The sequence below is a fragment of the Cervus elaphus genome, chromosome 8 (assembly GCF_910594005.1).
Source record: "Cervus elaphus chromosome 8, mCerEla1.1, whole genome shotgun sequence".
Classification (NCBI taxonomy): Eukaryota; Metazoa; Chordata; class Mammalia; order Artiodactyla; family Cervidae; genus Cervus; species Cervus elaphus.
The window spans coordinates 24,210,731-24,231,788 of record NC_057822.1 but is presented as its reverse complement, the minus strand read 5'-3'; the positions used below and the strand labels follow the sequence as shown (position 1 = coordinate 24,231,788).

General features: G+C 43.2%; 2 protein-coding genes across 2 annotated transcripts in view; both read left to right on the top strand.

The window, feature by feature from the left end:
• The first annotated feature begins 6,806 nt into the window (after positions 1-6,806).
• LOC122698623 (glycerol kinase-like) lies at positions 6,807-8,749 on the top strand. Its single transcript, XM_043909882.1, has one exon. It carries the CDS (start codon positions 6,924-6,926, stop codon positions 8,583-8,585), a length of 1,662 nt encoding a protein of 553 aa, XP_043765817.1. The 5' UTR covers positions 6,807-6,923; the 3' UTR covers positions 8,586-8,749.
• A 1,507-nt stretch (positions 8,750-10,256) lies between these two features.
• The window catches only part of MOGAT1 (monoacylglycerol O-acyltransferase 1), a 32,101-nt gene continuing 21,299 nt past the window's right edge, over positions 10,257-21,058 (top strand). Inside the window, exons 1-2 of the mRNA XM_043909883.1 lie at positions 10,257-10,512; positions 20,406-20,584. Of these exons, the coding sequence (XP_043765818.1) occupies positions 10,419-10,512; positions 20,406-20,584 (273 nt within the window). The 5' untranslated portion in view covers positions 10,257-10,418. The remainder of the gene's footprint in view (positions 10,513-20,405; positions 20,585-21,058) is intronic.

Below are 21,058 nucleotides of genomic sequence, written 5' to 3'. Positions count from 1 at the left end.
AGGACCCAGATCAGTTGCAGTGGGCCTTCTTGGTTGCTTTCTCCTAGGTTCTCCCTTGTTTTGGTTGCTGGAGCCCCAAATAGGTTCCCAGACCACAAGCAAACAAAAGTGCGGAGTGAATAATGAGAAGAGAAAGGACATTTAATGAACATTAGTGATTACCATAATAATTTCTAATTCATGGGGCTTCCTCCATACCTCAGTCAGTAAAGAATCTGCTTGCAATGCAGGAGATCTGGGTTCAATTCCTGGATCGGGAAGATTTTCTGGAGAAGGGAACAACAACCCACTCCAATATTCTTGCCTGGAGAATCCCATGGACAGAGGAGCCTGGCGGGCTACAGTCCAAGGGGTCGCAAGAGTAGGACACGATTTAGCAACTATACCACCATCACCACCAATTGTTCATAGTATTACATAGTAATTACAATAGTATCACATTGTATTACAATAATTTAAACCATCAACTACAGAAGGGCCTACTTTGTAGAGCAAATCATATACTAACATCATATGTAGAGCAAATCATATACTAACATTAACTAATGGAAAGATAACAATTGAACTTATATCAGTCAGACTTTCAAAGGAGAATGTGAAAGAAAGGAATAGTATATAGAGTCTGAGAACTTGTACATGCCTATAATTTATTATAATGTGCTCAGTTGTGTCTGACTCTTTGAGACACATGTGTTCTCTGTCCATGGAATTTTCTAGGCAAGAATACTGGAGTGGGTTACTATTTCTTTCTCCAAGGGATCTTCCCAACCAAGGGCTCAAATCCACATCTCTTACATCTCCAGCATTGGCAGGCAGGTTCTTTACCACTAGCACCATCTGAGAACTTGTATGTGCCTATAGCAACAAGAAAATACGGAGAAAGGAAACCTTTGCACCATCATCATGGGGTGGCTACAAAGTTTCACTCTCTTGGGCAAGACTCCAGAAACTTTGCTCAGAACAAACATACTCCAGCCCTGTTGGACTGATAAAACAATTCATCCAGAAGATAATAAAAAAACAGAAGGTCCTAAGCAAGTTTCTTGAACTTCATTCAAAAGAGACTTGAAAATATAACTGTTTAAAGGACACTCCACTGAAATTGCCATAGTGATGGTCCTCTGTTTGACTTTAACCTGAGCTGGTCACTCTCAATGAATTATGGTAACTGTGATAGCTGAGTTTCTTGTCTGTATAAATGAGAGAGAAATATTTACCTTTATGATGAATGTACTTTATGAAAACCAGGACAGTGACCTAAACTGTCCCCTTTAATGACTCTCAATGACTCTAGAGAAAATGCAGTTTCCTTTCCTAATAATAGGAACATATTAACTTAAATTACAGTAAAATGTCATGTTATAGAAAAACATTGCATCTTCTTGCTAGTTCAGTTCAGTTCAGTTGCTCAGTCGTGTCCAACTCTTTGCGACCCCATGAACCGCAGCATGCCAGGCCTCCCTGTCCATCACCAACTACCAGAGTCCACCCAAACCCATGTCCATTGAGTTGGTGATGCCATCCAACTGTCTCATCCTCTGTCGTCCCCTCCTCCTCCTGCCCTCAATCTTTCCCAGCATCAGGGTCTTTTCAAAATTTTCTTGCTAGTAGAAGTTAGCTATTGTCAAATGCACAGGAAACAAAACAAAGAAGTGATTTTTAGTTACTCATTTCCAAGGGTAGGCTTTTGTAACCTATGATGCAATCTGAACTGTCACCTTCTCATTCCTTTATTAAAGATAAGACATGGAAAGAGGACCCACACTTGGTTGCTTGAATCTCAGATCTTCAAGTTGGACAGCTGATTTCCAACACAATGGCCACCTCAGGATTTACTGTGGCAAAGCTGCTTTATAAATTTTTGTTGAATTGCACATAGAATATGACTGGCAAATAACTATTGACTGAATGAATAACTAACCATAACCCAAACTATGACAAATTTGACCCTCTGCATTCTTCCACTTGCTCTTCAGTGACTTATTCCTTGGTTTCAACAACATTCCCTTCCTTCCTTGTGATATTGTTTGAGGAGGAGCCTAGTATGGCAGTTATTTGCTCAGGCTCTAGAAACAGACAAACCCATATTCAAACAACAGAAACTCACTTCTACTAACTACTAGGTGAACAATTAATTTGATCTCTAGCCTCACTTTCTTTACTGGTAAAAGGAATAATAGTATTACCCTGGAGAGTTGTTGTGAGCCTTAAAGTAAACACAGCATATGAAGCATGTAGTCCAGTACCTGGTGAGATACTGGTTCAATGGGAAAGAATCCTCCTGCCAGTGCAGGAGATGCAAGAGATGCAGGTTTGACCCCTGGGTCAGGAAGATCCCCTGGAGAAGGAAATGGCAACGCACTCCAGTATTCTTGCCTGGAGAATCCCTTGGACACAGGAGCCTGGCAAACTACAGTCCATAAGGTCTCAAAGAGTCAGATACGACTGAGCGCACATGCATGACAATGACAGAACCTGGTAGATGGTCAGCACTGAGTCAATGTGTATTGACTCAATGTATCAATGATGTATTGATACATCACATACAGTTACTTAACTGCAACCCTGTTTAAGCTGTGTATTTCTCCAAATATTAAATGACCCACTACTACCACCCCACCACACACACACACACATGCACGCACGCACGCACGCACAAAGTGGTTTTCAACCCATTTTGCCAGTCCCTCGGAGATTCTAAATGGGACAAAGTCGGTGATGAAATAGCTAATCCCATTTGGGTACTGTAAAACAGGAAAAGTGTGGGAGACTCCTGTAAGTTAATGATTACTCAAGAAAGCAGGTTTGGGCTTCCGTGGTGGCTCAGCAGTAAAGAATACTCCGGCCAGTGCAGGAGACATGGGTTGAATTCCTGGTCCAGGAGGATTCCACATGCCTCAGAGCAACTAAGACTGCACTCCCAACAAGAAAAAACACAAAAATGAGAAGACAGCATCCCATGACTAGAGAGTAGCTCCCGCTCACTGCAACTAGAGAAAAAGCCTTCACAGCAACGAAGACCCAGTGCCGGGGTCCAGCCTCGGCATGATCCAGGGGGCACCCTCAGGATGAATGGCATCGGCGAGAGAGAGAGAAGACACGTGAGACCCGCCTTGATAGGGCCAAGTCTGCGAGGGAGAGAGAGAGAAAAAGAGAGAGAGAGAGTGAATGACCAGACGGGGGTGTTTGCAGGGTCTGGCAGAGTCTGGCAATGCTTTATTTTTTACCATAGCTTTTATACCCTAAGTTAGTACATTTCTAAGGGGAAGATAGCTTAACATTACGTCAGCTTGTCCTTCACAAAACCAGTGTGTTTTCTGCGTACTTCTTTGTTTATGAGGGTCTTGTATATTATCTTCTGGCCTTGGGACCTATTAACATTTTATGCAGGTCAGGTGAATGTAAACCTATTTTCTGTTTCTGTGGTGACCTTAACTGAAAGGTAGCAGTCTCATAGGGAAATAGTACAGAGTAGAATTATATCCTTGTTAATACAAAAATTAATCCTTCTGCAAAAGTTGTCAGTTGCTTTTATCTAAGAAGTTTACCCCATACTGACTCTGCGACTTTGGTGAGGCAGCTTCTGCCTAGCACTCCTGGCTGACAATTAACAACCATCTCATTGTTACCACACTAGGGCTAAGTCCTTGTTTCTCTAGATCTTTAACTATATTAACAATGGTTTCTATAACACAACCTTAGCACATTAAAAGCAAAAACACAGCAAGCAAAACACAGCAAGCAAATCTCAACCCAATAACCACCTATAGAATAATTTTTCTTATGTTTTCTAATAGGACTCCTTTACCCCTTCAAAAGGCTCTATGTCTATTAGGGCTTTTATAGAATCAGGTTATTTATGCTATTTTATGATTAGGATATTATAAGCAATCATGCATATTAGTACCAAGGGCATAAATGCATTTGGCTAACAAACTACCAGCAAAGGAGTTTAAATTAAAACACTCCTTTCACCCTGGATAATCTCATAAAATACCACCACCTGGGAAACTTATTGATTAAAGTTCTAAATTGATTCTTCTTTGGGAAGAGATGGGGGAAGGCCTTCTGCCTGTGTCACAGAAATTAGGGAGTAGTCTATTGAGGCAGGCATCAGAAAGACAGATATCATCTTTAAGGTGAGCGCCGGGGGCAGCTTTTCGAAATCCCTGAAAACCTGATCCGCCTTGCCTGTCAGGTTTTCTCCTCATGACCTTGTCATGGGTGGGATCTCTAGAGCTGGCCTTTTCGAAATCCCTGAAAACCTGATCCGCCTTGCCCGTTAGGTTTTCTCCCTCATGACCTTGTCATGGGTGGGATCTCATGTGCCTGCTCCCGGCAACCCAGCACAGCCAAAAATAAATAACTAAAATTATTAAAGAAAAAAAAGGAGAGAGCAGGTTTGCTTAAGTACAAAATCAAGCAGAGTTGATTCACAACAAGACTATGCAAGAGAAACACAAGATATGCCCCCAAACAATAAAACAATGGTGGCATGAGACCCACATCCTGCTCAGTGAGCTCAAAGTTAGGACACACTATCTGTACATATTAAAAACAATAATTTGTGAACCTAGCTTGACATGTAGGGACACCGAAACTCCCCTTCTCAGCCTGGAGGAGGAACTGATGATGGAAGCATGATGCCTACTCAAGAAAGACAAAGAAGTTCTTCTCCCCCTCCCCACTTTTCCTTTGATTATAAAACTGTAGCCCAGTAAGTTCTGGGAGGTGTGGCACCCCTCCTCTCCTACCCGCTTGTAAGCCTCACAAGCATCCTATTCTATTAAATCACTTCTTATCCATCCACTTTGCCTCTCGCTGAATTCTTTCTGTGCTGAGACATAAGGGACTGTGGTACTAGATTTCTTTGGAGCCCCCCAAAATGACACTGAATGGTTTCAGTTCTGTAACTATTTGATGATATTAGTTTCATTTTGCTAAAGATGCAGTTACCTCGGGAAGGAGGAAGATACTGACAAAGTGGCAGTCAGGGTCCCCGTTCATTTCCAATAAGAGCAGTTTCACTTTGATTTCTTTTATAAATTGGAGTTATTTGAAGATTTAAAAGAAAAGACCCCTGCTAAAATCAAAGTTTGAAACCCATGATACTACAGGACATCACTTCTCCTCATCTGTTTTAGTGCAGTCATAAAGACATCTGGTCTACTCCTTGCCATTAACTAGCTGGGGTGCCATGGACAAATCAACCTCTCTGCCCCAAGCTCCCTATTCCACAAAATGCGTAGTTTAGAAAGATAATGTCTAAGGTTCATGTTTTCCTATTAGTTTTATTTCTAGAGATCAACAAAACTCATACAGAAAAGTTGTTTTGAATAGCTTGATGAATTAAAACTTTCCCACCATTTAACTCCAATAATCATTTAACTCCAATAACCTGGGACACAATATGTACACAATATGTACAAAATAAGTGTGTTGAATGTTAAACAAGTGAATGAATGGTTTATTTGCTAATTAAACTGGTGATAGACCTTCATGGGTCCCTACTTTGCTCAAATGAGTTGTGATGAGATATGACAGTTCTTTTCTACCTGCTGAGGGCTCCGGGAAAGTGACAAGAGCATAATTCAGGAGAGCGAACTCCAAATGACTAGGAATAGGAATTCTGGGTATTCCGCTTGTCTTACCTACCAATAGATTGTGAATCCAATTAACCTGTCAGTCTTTATATCCCTCAAGATTATGTCAAATCCATCTCTATTTGCTAACACAGTAGGCTAACCAGCATCGTCTATTCTCACAATAGCCTCCTTAGGGTCTCCCTACTTCCACTCTTGTTACTTCCAATCTCTTCTATTAATAATTAGGTGTTAAAGATGGTAACCAAGACGCTATATGCAAGACAGCAAAAGAGACACGGATGTAAAGAACAGACTTCTGGACTCTGTGGGAGAAGGCAAGGGTGGGATGATCTGAAAAAATAGCACCTAAACATGTATATTACCATACGTGAAAGAAGCAGTCCAAGTTCAATGCATGAAACAGGGCGTCAAAGCCGGTGCACTGGGACAACACTGAGGGATGGGATGTGGAGGGAGGTGGGATGCGGAGGGAGGTGGGAGGGGGTTCAGGATGGGGGACACATGTACACCCGTGGCTGATTCGTGTCAATGTATGGCAAAAACCACCACAATATTGGAAAGTAATTAGCCTCCAATTAAAATAGATAAATTAATTAAAAAAATAATTAGGTGTTCATCTTCTATCACTAGAACTTGTGTGTGTCTTTCAGGGCACTAGCACACATTTGGTTTATTTTGTTTCTCTCACTAGACTCTGAGCCCTATGAGGTCAGAGACCTTTCTTACTCATCCCCTCTTATTCAGCACATCCCCATCCCCCCACCTAGTGTTTAGCACGTGGACGCCCTTCCATAAATAGTCAATGAATGAATGCGTGTGAATTCTCAGTCTCAGCGACCCTGTCTTAATTCACCTTTGGATTATCAGGACCGAGGGCTATGCCTAGTGCCAAGCAGGTACTCCATAAAGACTTGTTCCACGTTTGGGTCAACTGAAGAAGGGAGGACTCTCCTCTCTATGTTATGAACAAAGCTGAATGGTCACTCTGCCAGTTGCTTGACTTTGACCCTGGCCTTCATTAACTGACAAATGAGCTAATTTCACAGGGTTGCTTTACGATGCGCTCTGTTTGGTGAAGGGCTTTGCAGAATGTGTGACATGGTGTATACTCATATAACATTCCCAGCAGCAGTGGTGGGAGGTCCAGGGAAGAAGTCTAGAAGTGGAAGGGGCGGGGCGAGAAGCTTGGAGCAGATAATACGTTCTGAGGCTGCGCTCCGCTTGGCCCTCTGGGCTCGCCGTCCTCCCCTCCCCCGCCTGCCGCCGTCACCTGGGAAACGGGATGCGTTCCCCCGCCCGCCGACCGAAGCTAGTTTCATGGCAGCCACGAAGAAAGCAGTTTTGGGGCCGTTGGTGGGAGCAGTGGACCAGGGCACCAGCTCGACGCGCTTTTTGGTTTTCAATTCAAAAACAGCCGAACTACTTAGTCATCATCAAGTGGAAATAAAACAAGAGTTTCCTAAAGAAGGATGGGTGGAACAAGACCCCAAGGAAATCCTGCTGTCCGTCTATGAGTGTATAGAGAAAACGTGTGAGAAACTTGGACAGCTCAATATTGATATTTCCAACATAAAAGCTATTGGTGTCAGTAACCAGAGGGAAACCACTGTAGTCTGGGACAAGTTAACTGGAGAACCTCTTTACAATGCTGTGGTGTGGCTCGACCTGAGAACCCAGTCTACCGTTGAGAGTCTTAGTAAAAGCATTCCAGTAAATAACAACTTTGTCAAGACCAAGACGGGCCTTCCACTGAGCACTTACTTCAGCGCAGTGAAACTTCGTTGGCTCCTTGACAACGTGAGAAAAGTTAAAAAGGCAGTTGAAGAAGATAGAGCGCTTTTTGGGACCATTGATTCATGGCTTATTTGGAGCTTGACAGGAGGAGCCCAAGGAGGTGTCCATTGTACAGATGTAACAAATGCAAGCAGGACGATGCTTTTCAACATTCACTCTTTGGAATGGGATAAAGAGCTCTGCGAGTTTTTTGAAGTTCCAATGAAAATTCTCCCAAATATCCGGAGTTCTTCTGAGATCTATGGCCTAATGAAAGCTGGGTCTTTGGAAGGTGTGCCCATATCGGGGTGTCTGGGGGACCAGTCTGCTGCATTGGTGGGACAACTGTGCTTCCAGGATGGACAAGCCAAAAACACGTATGGGACAGGCTGTTTCTTACTATGCAATACAGGCCATAAGTGTGTATTTTCTGAACACGGCCTTCTGACCACAGTGGCTTACAAGCTCGGCAGAGACAAACCAGTATATTATGCACTAGAAGGTTCCGTAGCTATAGCCGGTGCTGTTGTTCGCTGGCTAAGGGACAATCTTGGAATTATAAAGACCTCAGAGGAAATTGAAAAACTTGCTAAAGAAGTAGGTACCTCTTATGGTTGCTATTTCGTCCCAGCCTTTTCAGGCCTATATGCCCCTTATTGGGAGCCCAGTGCCAGAGGGATCATCTGTGGGCTCACTCAGTTCACCAATAAATGCCATATTGCTTTTGCTGCACTAGAAGCTGTTTGTTTCCAAACCCGAGAAATTCTGGACGCCATGAACCGCGACTGTGGAATTCCACTCAGTCACTTGCAGGTGGACGGAGGGATGACCAACAACAAAATTCTGATGCAACTGCAAGCCGACATTCTGTATATCCCGGTAGTGAAGCCCTCGATGCCGGAAACAACTGCCTTGGGAGCTGCCATGGCCGCAGGGGCTGCAGAAGGGGTCGGCGTGTGGAGTCTCGAGCCTGAGGATTTGTCAGCTGTCACGATGGAGCGGTTTGAGCCTCAGATCAACGCCAAGGAGAGCGAAATTCGTTATTCCACATGGAAGAAAGCTGTGATGAAGTCCATGGGTTGGGCTACCACTAAATCTTCAGAAAATGGTGACACTGGCATCTTTAGGAGTTTACCCTTGGGCTTTTTTGTAGTGAGTAGCATGGTAATGTTAATCGGAGCCAGGTACCTCTCAGGTGTGCCATAAATAATACCATCTCCTGGATCCCAAAGATCTTGACTTAAGGAGAGAAGTCAGTGATTCTGTCTCTTAATGTGCTGACACTATTCATAGACTCTGATTTTATTTACAAGCCACTTGCTGCATGACCCTCCAAGTAGACCTGTGGCTTGAAATAAAGAAAATGGGGCAGAAAAAAAAAGTGATTTCTCAATTAGGAAAAAAAAAAAAAAAACCCAGCAAGTTTTGCATACAAAAAGTCACCAACAACTCCCCTGAACTACTTAGGCTTTGTTGTTTTTATCCAACTTTCTATTAAAATGAGGAAGGAGATAGGGGCATGGTGGGGGGATTGGTAGTCAACTATGTTGATTTGCCCTGTTCCAAACTCCCTCTAGCAATGACTTGACAGCTACCTCCTACTTGGTGTTGGTCAACTCTACAGTAAGATTTATGAAGAAAATGTAGTGCGTGCTCACAGGATGAGGCACAATCTGTTGTTGCAAAGTCATGTCTGACTCTTTTGCAACCTCATGGACTATAAGCCCACCAGGCTTCTCTCTCCATGGGGTTTCCCAGGCAAGAATACTGGAATGGGTTGCCCTTTCCTTCTCCAGGGGATCTTCCTGACCCAGGGATTCAACCTGTGTCTACTGTGTTGGCAGGCAGATTCTCTGCCACTGAGCCACAAGGGAAGCCAGAGGCACAATTTAGAATCTCTCCATTTATTTAACATATCATAAATGGAATCCTTCCGTGGCAAATCTTAGGGTAAAGACTTGAACCCTAAACACAGCCTGCAAGGATCTGATTCTTGGCCACTGTTTTTGAGTCATTTCACTACAATCTCCTTGTTCCCTGAGTTCCCACTATATTGGTCTTTAGTTTCAGCCACAGGACCTTTGCACATGTGCTTCCCTTTGCTTGAGTTAGATTCACCTTTATAATTAAAGTCAAGGTCACTTCTTCTGAGACTGACCCTCCAGTCTAAGTCCTAGAACCTTCTCATTCATTCATAGTAGGGTTTCACTTTGCAATTACACACCCAATGGTGTTATTTTCTCTTGTTTCTCCCCGCCCCACCCCCACCCTCCAACCCCAATTTGTACTGAGAGCAGAATTGATGAATGAGCTAGTATATCCTCAGCGCCCAGATTGGTTCCCGGCAAGTGGTAGGTATTCAATAAATGTCCATTGAATGAGTAAGCGAAAGGTTTTCAGGATAGGTGTGGGAATCTGAGACACAAAGGTGAGGAGTCCCCCAGAGTTTGGGGACAAGTTTGGGGCACACAGACCAATAAGCAGATGGGTACCAAGCTCCAGAGAAGCTAACTCTTGCGCCTACCTCCAGCTGGTGGGAGAGCCTAACTCTTCCCCAGCTGCAGACACTTTCGGAGGAAGAGGTGGGTTTAAGGGCGGATGCTGAAGCCGGGCGCACAGTAATCGATCTCTGAACAGTGGTCAGGGTTCGGTGGAGATCCCCGGGCTTCTAGGCTAGTTGCAGGAACACCCGAGTTGCCGGGCTCGGGCAGGTTGCCAGCTGACCCCGCTTGCCGACGCTTGTGCCCAGCGTTGCGCTCTCTCCTCGGCGCCCTGGCGAGTCAGCCAATGCGCCCTGGGCGCCGCAGCTGCTCCCGAGCCCCGGCGCTCGTGATTGGCAGCCCCCAGGCTCGGTCCCGGCGCTCCCTCCCACCCAAGACCAAATCCAGTCCGCGCCCAGTGCGGGGCGGTCGCCGCCTCCTCTGCTCCCGGGGGGCCGGGCGCTGGCCCGAGCGGCCGCTCACACCCTGCAGGCGCAGCGGAGCCGCGAGGTCCCAGGCGGCCGCGCTCGGCGCCGCTCTCGCTCGCCACGGCCGGGCCATGAAGGTGGAGTTTGCGCCGCTCAACATCCCGCTGGCGCGGCGGCTGCAGACGGCGGCGGTGCTGCAGTGGTTGCTGTCCTTTCTGCTGCTCGGTAAGGACGCCTGGCCGCGCAAGATCCAGGCGAAACCGCGCGGTGCCTGGGGCTCCGCCTGCTCCTTTCCGGACCGGCATGGTCGGAAAGTCCAAGGACGTCCTTAGACCCTCCAGCCCGGCTCCCCTTGTAAACCTCGTCTGGCAGGTCACACGGGGCGTGGGTAGCTAATCTGGGGTTCCCCTCTTTGATTCATCTTTTTACGTGAAGCTCGTAGCGAACGACTGAGTGCCGACTTAATTTTCCCCAGTGCCGTTTTTAAAAATAAAGGCGTACCTTTACCCCAAGGAAAAGGCCCAGATTTACGGCTCGATGGGTTTTGACACATGTATACATCCAAATGGAACCACGACCCAAGCGAGCTGGATTGAGGACAGGGCACTTAAGCCTCTCGAAGTAGACAAACTCGTTTCTTGAATTACGGTTTCGGAAATGGACTCAATGACCAGGGATTTGAAACCTGATCCCTCCCTTCTCCCCACCCTAAGGACAAATATCTGGGTTAACTTCTCTGTGTTAAAGTTTTCCGGGATGCGGAAAGGTACCTAGCTGCGGATGCACCATACAGTGCTTGGATTGGGTGGCCTCTGCCTGTAAGTAATTCAACCCCGGAGAGTGTTGTCCTCAGTTCAGTTCAGTCGCTCAGTCGTGTCTGACTCTGCGACCCCATGAATCGCAGCACGCCAGGCCTCCCTGTCCTAACCAGCTCTTAAATTAAGCCAGGGTACTTACCTATGCGCATTTCCTCCGGATATTTGTTCTGCTCTTGGGAGTAAAGGGGTTGAGGGGGTCAAGGTAAAGGGGGGGTGGTATGAGAGGACAGGAATTATTGGGAACCTAACCGCTCAGACAGGACTGAGAGACTAACACACACCGCCGCTTCAGAAGCCTGGTTATTTGTACGCTCTTAGACCATGGGTTGTACACTGGAGGCCACAGTAACAGTAATAACTCATTGCACTGTAGAGGTTTACAGTTTTGAACCGTCTTGCATTTTGAGTGTCTTGGATCGATGGTTCTCAACCCCGGCTGCAATTAAAATGACTGGAGAAATTTCTGAAAAAAATAGGATGCCCATGGTCTCTCCCTAAGAATTTTGAATTCATTTATTTCAGAATGGAACCTGCACATGGGGATTTTTTTTTTTTTTTTTTAATAAATTCTTCCAAGTGCAGCTGGAGTTTACTAATAGAGGAAATTGAAAGCCTTAGCTCATTAAGTCCTCCTAGGCCAGGTGTTGAGACAGCATTATATTTTGTTTTGCTCTTGGTCAAAGTACCATTGAGATAATAGATAAGGGCTTGGTGTGTGCCAGTTACTCTTCTGCCAACTACAAATGGGCACTTGCTCCCTCCCTCTGCAGTGCTAAGCACCATACACTATTAACCGTGTAATCTTCACCACAGCCCTATGAGGTAAGGACTGTGCCTTCTTGCACTCATTGTACAGATGAAGGAACCAAGAGGTCGAGTGAATTGTTCACGATCACACGGTTAGTAGGAGGCGGAGGAGCTGGGGCAGATTCGACTACTCTACCCAGAGTTCCTGCTTTAACCACTCTGCTGTCCAGCTGAATGTCTTGAACCTGGATACTGACCTTCTCACTCACCAGTCAGCACATCTCTGATAGCCCGCTGTCTTTTCCTTCCATGGCCCTTCCCGATGCTTGTGTTTGTGTATGTCTGTGCTGCTTGAGAAAGGTCTGTATTGCCATCCATAGGTAAACAGAATCTGTCACCCTAAAATATGTTTCTTTGGTTTATTAATTATTTGAAGCTGGTTATTTTCTAAAAAGCAGCAGACAAAACAAAGAACTCTGAAAACCTAGCAGGAGTGACCCTTTTCTTAATGTTTACATTTATAAGGGGAATCTCTATTTGTAGTCATGTGTCCCTTGCTATAGGAAAGCGGATGACCAAATCTCTAGAAACCTATCAAGTGGAGAAGGGAGGAATTTATACCTGCATAAAATCTTACCCTTGTTTTTTCCTGACAAGCTCCCATAACTGATCCTGCATACCTTCAACATCCTCTTTTGTCTGTAGCTGGTGATGGTATTTAAGGTGAGGGTTTCAGCCAAGTTACTTAGTTTTCCTGGGTTCCCCCCTTTCATCCATATTATTAAAATTTTGTTTGATTTTTCTCCCATGAATCTGTCTCCTGTCAATTTAATTCTTAGACCAGCCTGAAGAACCTGGGAAGGTAGGGGGAAATGTCTTTCTCCCTGACACATCCTAGCCCATAGCCTCAGTGAGGGAGCACCCAGTGTGTGCCTGGCCCAGGGAAGGCATAAATATACTGGTTGAACACTTTCACTCTGTCACCCACGTCTCCTATTTGTATTAACTCATGTAGGTAAATCCCCACAGCAACCATAGGGGCAGAGGCTACCCTGAGCTCATTTTCCAAAGACAGAACTTGGAGGTGTAGTAATTGTTCAAGGTCACAAGGTGAGTGGTAGAGCTCCATGTGCCACATGTGAGTGGATTGGACATGGCCCACCACTCCTAATTTGAATCAGACTACAGTGGCTTGACAGATTTTTTTTTTTAACTTTTTATTATTTTGTATTGGGGTAGCTGATTAACAATGTTGAGAGAGTTTCAAGTGAAGGGACTTAGCCATACACACACTTGTATCCATTCTCCCCCAAGCTCCCCATCCAGGCTGCCACATAACATGGGCAGACTTCCATGTGCTATATGGTAGGACCTTGTTGGTTATCCGTTTTAAACATAGCAGGGTGTACATGTCCACTCCAAACTCCCTAATTATCCTTTCGTCCTATGGTTCCATCTTCACCCAGCCCCACCCCATAACCAGGTAACCAAACCATAGCTCCTTCTTGAAGTCTGTAAGTCTTGACAGACCATTTAAATACAGTTATTGCACACATTTGACATTTGTACTATTCTTTTATATTGTATATTTTGGAAATTTTATTATGAAAAATTTCAAACACAGAAAAGTAGAGATAGGTGTGTGAATTCCCATATACCCATTACTTGGATTTGCAATTATTTTCACAGTATGTTATATTAGTTTTATGTATTTTGCAAAACTATTTTAAAGCAAATCATGTCTTTTAATCCAAAGTACTTTAGTCTACATATTATAAAATTATGTTTTACATGTAGCATAATTAACAGTGATTGCTAAAAATCATCTAAGTCAACTTAATATTCAGCTTTCCTAAAATTGAGCCAGAAATACACTTTGGTGGGTGATTTGTTTGAATCAAACAACCCCCCTGGGTTGCATTTAGTTTTTAAATGTCCTTTAATTTAGAACAGTGTTGCCCTATTTTGTCAGCGAAGCACTGAAGAAGTCAGGTTATCTGTTCTGCAACATACCTTCAGGATTCCTCTGCTTTTTTGGAGGGCTAACTCATTCCTCAATTCTCTGTTGTTGTTCAGTTGCTCAGTTGTGTCCAACTCTTTGCAACCTCACGGATTGCAGCCTGCCAGTCTTCCCTGTCCTTAACCATCTCCCAGAGTTTGCTCAAACCCATGTCCATCGAGTCTATGATGCCATCCAACCATTTCATCCTCTGTCATCTCCTCCTCCTGCCTTCAATCCCAGCATCAGGATCTTTTCCAATGAATTGGCTCTTCACATCAGGTGGCCAAAGTATTGTAGCTTCAGCATCAGTTTCTGTATTTCTTCTAAAATGGAAGTTGGAACTAAAACCTTGATTAGATTTAGGTGAAACGTTTTTGCCAGTCCTATTCCAAGGTGTTGCTGGGTGCTCATGTCACATTATGTCAGATCCATGTAATGTCCACTGACCCAGTGGGTCCAGTGGGTCCAGGGTCAGTAGGTCCAGGTAAGAAGTAATATGAGGGGTAGTAATTGACATGCTGCAGATAAAAGTTCCCCACTGACCGTTGATCTTTCACCTAGTCTCTGTTAATGATCTGTGACATTTGTTTGGGACTACAAAATGGTAATTTTCATATTATCTCATTCTTTCTTCACATATTAGCTAGAATTTACACCAGGAATAATTTCTCCTAATCATCTATGGCCATTGCTTACCCTACAGTTCCTTTCTTACAGGGAAGATAAGGATAAACACTTATTTCTTTCCATTTTACTTACTTTAAAGAGTTGTAATATCTCCTTTCAATGGTGATAGAAATTTTATTAACTATGTCTTTTAAAATCTCTAAATCAAGGTCTTGGAATGCATTTTTCTTTCCACCATCTGCTGCTGCTGCTGCAGCTAAGTCACTTCAGTCGTGTCCGACTCTGTGCGACCCCATAGACGGCAGCCCGCCAGGCTCCCCCGTCCCTGGGATTCTCCAGGCAAGAACACGGGAGTGGGTTGCCATTTCCTTCTCCAATGCGTAAAAGTGAAAAGTGAAAGTGAAGTCGCTCAATCGTGTCCAACTCTTCGAGATCCCATGGACTACAGCCTACCGGGCTCCTCCGTCCATGGGATTTTCCAGGCAAGAGTACTGGAGTGGGTTGCCATTTCCTTCTCCGTTCCACCATCAGGAAATTAGTTTAAGCTATTACCAATAGCACTTGAAATATATTTTTTAAAATAGCAAATTGTTTCATTTAGTCATGAAATCAAATACTCTTTCCTTGAGATAAATGTTAAGTGCTGTCTTTCAATCTTACAACATTGTATTAGTTTTAGGTATACAACGTAATGACTTGATTTCTCTGTTGCAGAATGATTTCCACAAGTTTAGTTAACATCCATTACCACACAGTTCCAATTTTTTTTCTCCTATGATGAGATCTTTAAGATTTACTCTCAGCAAATTTCAGATATACAATATTATTAACTGTGGTCACTATGCTATACATTACATCCCCAGAACTTTTGATTTCTAGTTTTGATTTCCATTTTTCTAATGAGAGATGTTGAACATCTTTCCATATGTTTATTAGCTATCTGTCTTCTTTGGACAGGGAGGCCTGGCATGCTGCAGTCCATGGGGTCACAAAGAGTTGGACAGGACTGAGCGACTGAACTGAACTGTCTTCTTTGGAGAAACGTCTGTTAAGTCTTCTACTCACTTTTTGATCAGGTTGTTTGTTTTTCTGGTATTGAGCTGCATGAGCTACTTGTATATTTGGAAGGCTAATCCTTTGTCAGTTGTTTCATTTGCTATTATTTTCTCCCATTCTGAGGGTTGTCTTTTCCCCTTGTTTATAGTTTCCTCTGCTGTGAAACAGCTTCTAAGCTTAATTAGGTTTTGTTTTTATTTTTTGTTTTGTTTTAAATTTCTGTTACTCCAGAGTTCAGTTCAGTCGCTCATTTGTGTCAGACTCTTTGAGACCCCGTGGACCGCGGCACTCCGGGCCTTGCTGTCCATGCTGTTCTTTATAGCATCAGAATTTACTTCCATCACCAGTCACATCCACAACTGTCCATTGTTTCTGCTTTGGCTCAGCCTCTTCATTCTTTCTGGAGTTATTTCTCCACTCTTCTCCAGTAGCATATTGGGCACCTACCAACCTGGGGAGTTCATCTTTCAGTGTCATGTCTTTTTGCCTCTTCATACTGTTCATGGGGTTCTCAAGGCAAGAATGCTGAAGTGGTTTGCCATTCCCCTCTCCAATGGACCACATTTTGTCAGAACTCTCCACCATGACCCATCTGTCTTGGGTGGCCCTGCATAGCATGGCTCATAGTTTCCTTGAGTTAGATAATACTGTGATCCATGTGATCAGATTGGTTAGTTTTCTGTGATTGTGTCCAAATCCAAAAAAATAATAGTGATGCTGTACTATGACCTGACTGACTCATTTGAAAAGACCCTGATGCTGGGAAAGATTGAAGGCGGGAAGAGAAGGGGATGACAGAGGATGAGATGATTGGATGGCATCACCAACTCAATGGACATGAGTTTGAGTCAACTCTGGGAGTTGGTGATGGACAGGTAGGCCTGGCATGCTGCAGTCCATGGGGTCGCAAAGAGTAGGACATGACTGAGCGACTGAACAGAACTATGACCTAATCCAGGGGCCCTATTCATATTTCACCAATTGCCCCACTAATGTCCTTTATAGCAAAGAAATCTACATGTATTAAATTAAATCTTTTTAGTCTCCCTTCATCTAGAAGATTTTGAGGGAGCACGTTTTAATGTTCACTCTAGTGATCTGCACTAGATTCTTGGACTTGCATGAACACTATTTGCCTCTTCTATCATGGATTATCTTTGTGGTTTTTAGTTTGTAGCCATACAAATTATTTATGTTTCTTTTGTCCTTCAGCTTGTAAAACTTTCTGAAATAGTACGAAAATGGGACTGGTTTCAACTCAGTCCTTGTTATAATTTGACTTCATTAGGCAAAGAAACAGTTCCAGTAATGAATTCATCTTTAACAAAGAAAAGTGTGAATCCTTATAAGTAAATACTTTTTAAAGGCAGTATGGAGCAGACCCACATATGAGGAATACTAGACTGTAAAATTCTTCAAGGGATTCCTAGATTTGTGTTTTAGCACCATCCTCGTCCTAAGAAACTCTGGAAGTCAATTTTCTTAAGGCAAGAATTTTAAAAATTAGAGGAATGTTAAAATTACAGTCTTATACTCAGCAGATGGCACTGATTGATGTTTTGAAACAATGCCTCAGGAATAAAAAGGAAAAGAATGTGATGTGCTAAAGGATTTGCTTGCCTCTGAATTCTTTTCTTTCTCTATACTATGTTAAATGGCTAAAATAAGTATAGAAATAGTTTTTATGGGGGCAAATGAAAACTTCTTAGACACAAGTGGAAATGGTACCCATACAAGTTAAATATTTTAAATAATTTCTTAATATTGGTCCCTGGTCACTATTTAATGCAAATAAATAAACTTCCACAAGTTTTCACAGTGTTTTTCTGATGAGATTTGTTCATGGTATTTTAATAAAATCATGTTAAAGATGAAAATATTCTTACATAAGTAGACTTACTTTGCAGTGTTTTGTTTACTTTTTTTTCCTTTAGTGGAATCATTTTATTTAATTTTTAAAAAGTTTTGATTATAAGATAATTCATGCTAGTTATTAGAAAAATTAGAAACTGTAGAAGAACTTCTAGAATAGACTAGAAAGCATTTTCTCATCCAGAGATACCTATTGTAAATGTTTTGTCATATTCCTTTCCTCTTGTTTACCTGTTTTTAAAATTTTTATCAAAATAGTATATGCACTGGGAAATAAAAAACTGGGTTGAGCCATATGAAACTGGTATTTATAAAGGTCTCAAACAGTTAATGGTGGCTGATAACTAGCATTTATTTGGGAGTTTCCTATATGCCACTTTTACCAAACCTGGGTTCAGCTGGTAAGCCAATAATTCAAGAGACAAGTGTCAGTAGAAAGGAAAGGTGCTTTAATAAGGAAAGCCAGCCGCCTGGGAGAAGGTGGATTCATGTCCAGAGACCAGCTCTGAAGATTGTGCTCAGCCATGACAATTTTTAAAGGGGAAAATGTGAGAGGGGGAAGCATCCCAGTGAATCATCCAGGTAGGAGGTTGAGTTTTACATCGTTCTCCGTGAGCACAGGCTGGCTGACTCTTCAGATATTATCTTGCCTGTATGATCTGCCTGCAGTATTTGGTTGGGGGTAGAGAGCTAGTCATTTTGTTAACTGTATAATTCTTCATTTACACTTCTTTTTATCTAGGGAAAGAATCAACAGGTTAGGCAAAGCATGGTGTGCATTCAGGAGAGCCTAAGTCCGGAGTTCGTTTCAATGGCTTAGTGATCTCTTTCCTATAACTAGGTTCTTTTAAGGTTAGAAGGGAACAGAACTGGGCGAATAGGAAAGGGGCAAAACAGCTGCTCTCACCATCATTGTTCTTTTATTATTCTTATTGTTCTCCTTATGTTTATTAAGTTTTTTTGATCACACTTTGGCAGGGCAAGTGCGGGGCCCCAACCACTGGGACAAAGTTGAGAATGGATAGGAGCTGGGAGATAAAGTTAGCACGAGATTAGTGACTCAGCACATAATAAAGAAGAAAGAGGCAATGCTACTCCTTAGAGCAATAGTAGTGGCTGGCACTTGTTGAGCATTTGCTCTGTGCTAGGCTTTAAGTCTCTGTGCTCTTCCCCATTGATATATTTTTCTTTTTATAATTTTTTAAAAATCCGACACACAGCATAGACACGTGGGCTTTCCAGGTGGTGCTAGTGGTAAAGAAAACCCACCTGCCAATGCAGGAGACATTGGTTCGAGACACAGGTTCGATCCCTGGGTTGGGAAGATCCCCTGGAGGAGGACATGGCAACCCATTCCAGTATTCTTGCCTGTATAATTTCATGGACAGAGGAGCCTGATGGACTACAGTCCATGGGGTCACAAAGAATCAGATATGGCTGAAGTGACTTTGCACGCATGTACAGCATCGACATAAAAAGAAAATGTGTAGCTTAGCTTAATGTATTACTTAAAGGCAAATATTCTTGTCACTATTGCCCAGGTCAAGTTTTATCAGTTCCTGCTTCATCTATTTGAGTCTACGTCATTAGGTGCACAAATAATTAGAATTGCTCTGCTGTGAAATGATGCAAGAAGTGGTAGGGGAGCTAAGGCACAGTTTCTTCTATTTTATTTCTATCTCTGGCAATAGAGTTCCTGAAAATGAGGTTTCTCAGTGGAATGTGCCCTTTTCACGGGCATATGATGAATAACTGCTCAATCAAGGTGAATACTTGTAGTAGGAACTCTTCTGCATCCGTCTTGTCAATGACAGTTCCTCCGCATTGGGGATGCAGTGGGGTGGTGGTGTAGGGTCATGGGCTTTGAGAATGGACCTTGAATTTAGATGGGTCAGCTACTTACAATTTGTGTGTCTTGAGCAATTCACTTAACCTCCTTAAGCTGCAATTTTCCCTACTATAAAAAGTACATTAGCTCAATATTATGTAATAACCTAAAAAGGAAAAGCATTTGAAAAAGAGTAGACACAAGTATTGGGCTTCCTAGGTGGTGCTAGTGGCAGAGAACCTGCCTGCCAGTGTGGGAGACATAAGAGATGAGAGTTTGATCCCTGGGTTGGGAAGATCCCCTGAAGGAGGAAGTGGCAACCCACTCCAGTATTTTTGTCTGGAGAATTGCATGGACAGAGGAGCCTGGCGGGCTGTGGTCCATAGGGTTGCAAAGAGCCGGACACACCTGAAGCAGCTTAGCAAGCACACACAAGCATGCAGACGCGTATACATATGACTGAATCACTTTACTCTACACCTGAAACTAATACAACGTTGTTAATCAACTATATGTGAAAATAAAAAAGCTAAAAAATGTATCTCATTTCTAAATTATACCGTTTTGTGAAAAATTACTTTCTAGACTTTTAAAAAACAAAATAAAGAAATTAAAGCCCAGGAAAAAAAGAAACAAATGACATTAGGAATGTTCTGGCTGCTTCAATGATGTTGTGGCTATATGAGGATTAAACTTAAAAATATTTTGGTGACACCCACAATATAGAAGTTGCCATATACTATACATCCAAGAAATGTTGTCATACTATACCATTGCTGTCTTGTTACATTGCCTCAGTTGAACTGAGGCTCACTTAGACACACTTTGTATATATTAGATCCTCCTACCTTGGGCCACCTGATGCAAAGAACCAGCTCATTGGAAAAGACTCCGATGCTGGGAAAGATTGAGGGCAAGAGGAGAAGGGAGCAACAGAGGCTGGGATGGTTAGATAGCATCACTGACTCAGTGGACATGAATTTGAACAAACTCTGGGAGATAGTGGAGGACAGAGGAGTCTGGCATGCTGCAGTCCATGGGTCGCAAAGAGTTGGATACAACTTAGCAACTGAACAACAACAACGATGACACCTTGAACCAGTGATTGTACGGACAGTGGGCAGATTCTAACGGACCGCAATTCCTGAGGTCTTCCCCTTTCTTACAGCACAGGTATGCCTCGGGATTATTGTGTTCCTGATCATACGCAACTACTGGTTCCTCTACCTCCCTTACTTGACATGGCTTTATTTTGACTGGCAAACCCCGGAGCAGGGAGGCAGAAGATCCGAGTGGGTCAGAAGCTGGACCATTTGGAGGTACTTTAAGGACTATTTTCCAATTCATGTGAGTAGAATTGATTTACATAGTATGGTTTTGAGCTGAGAAAAAAATGTGAATATGTTTTTATCACATATTTTTCAAGCTTTTCCCTTTTTAGAGGAAGAGAGCCTGCAATTCAGCCCAACTTACTAAATGGAGTCTAAGCTAAATTGACAAAATTTAGAAGGCTGTGTGCGAAGGGCTCAGGACACAGCTGAAAAATGTGAATACAGCTCTACCCCAGGGAGGGCTTCCCTGGTGGCTCAGATGGTGAAGAAACTGTCTGCAATGGGAGAGACTTGGGTTCATCCCTAGATCAGGCAGATCCCTTGGAGAAGGGAATGGCAAACCACTCCAGTATTCTTGCATGGATGGAGGAGCCTGGTGGGCTACAATCCATAGGGTCGCAAAAAGTCTGACATGACTGAAAGACTAATACACATTATTCCAGGAAACTAAAACGAGTCAAGCTTTCCATTTCCTCTTGAATGTAGAACT

Excerpts from the sequence above, each read along its gene's own strand:
- LOC122698623 (XM_043909882.1), top strand. The coding sequence starts at position 6,924 with ATGGCAGCCACGAAGAAAGCAGTTTTGGGGCCGTTGGTGGGAGCAGTG.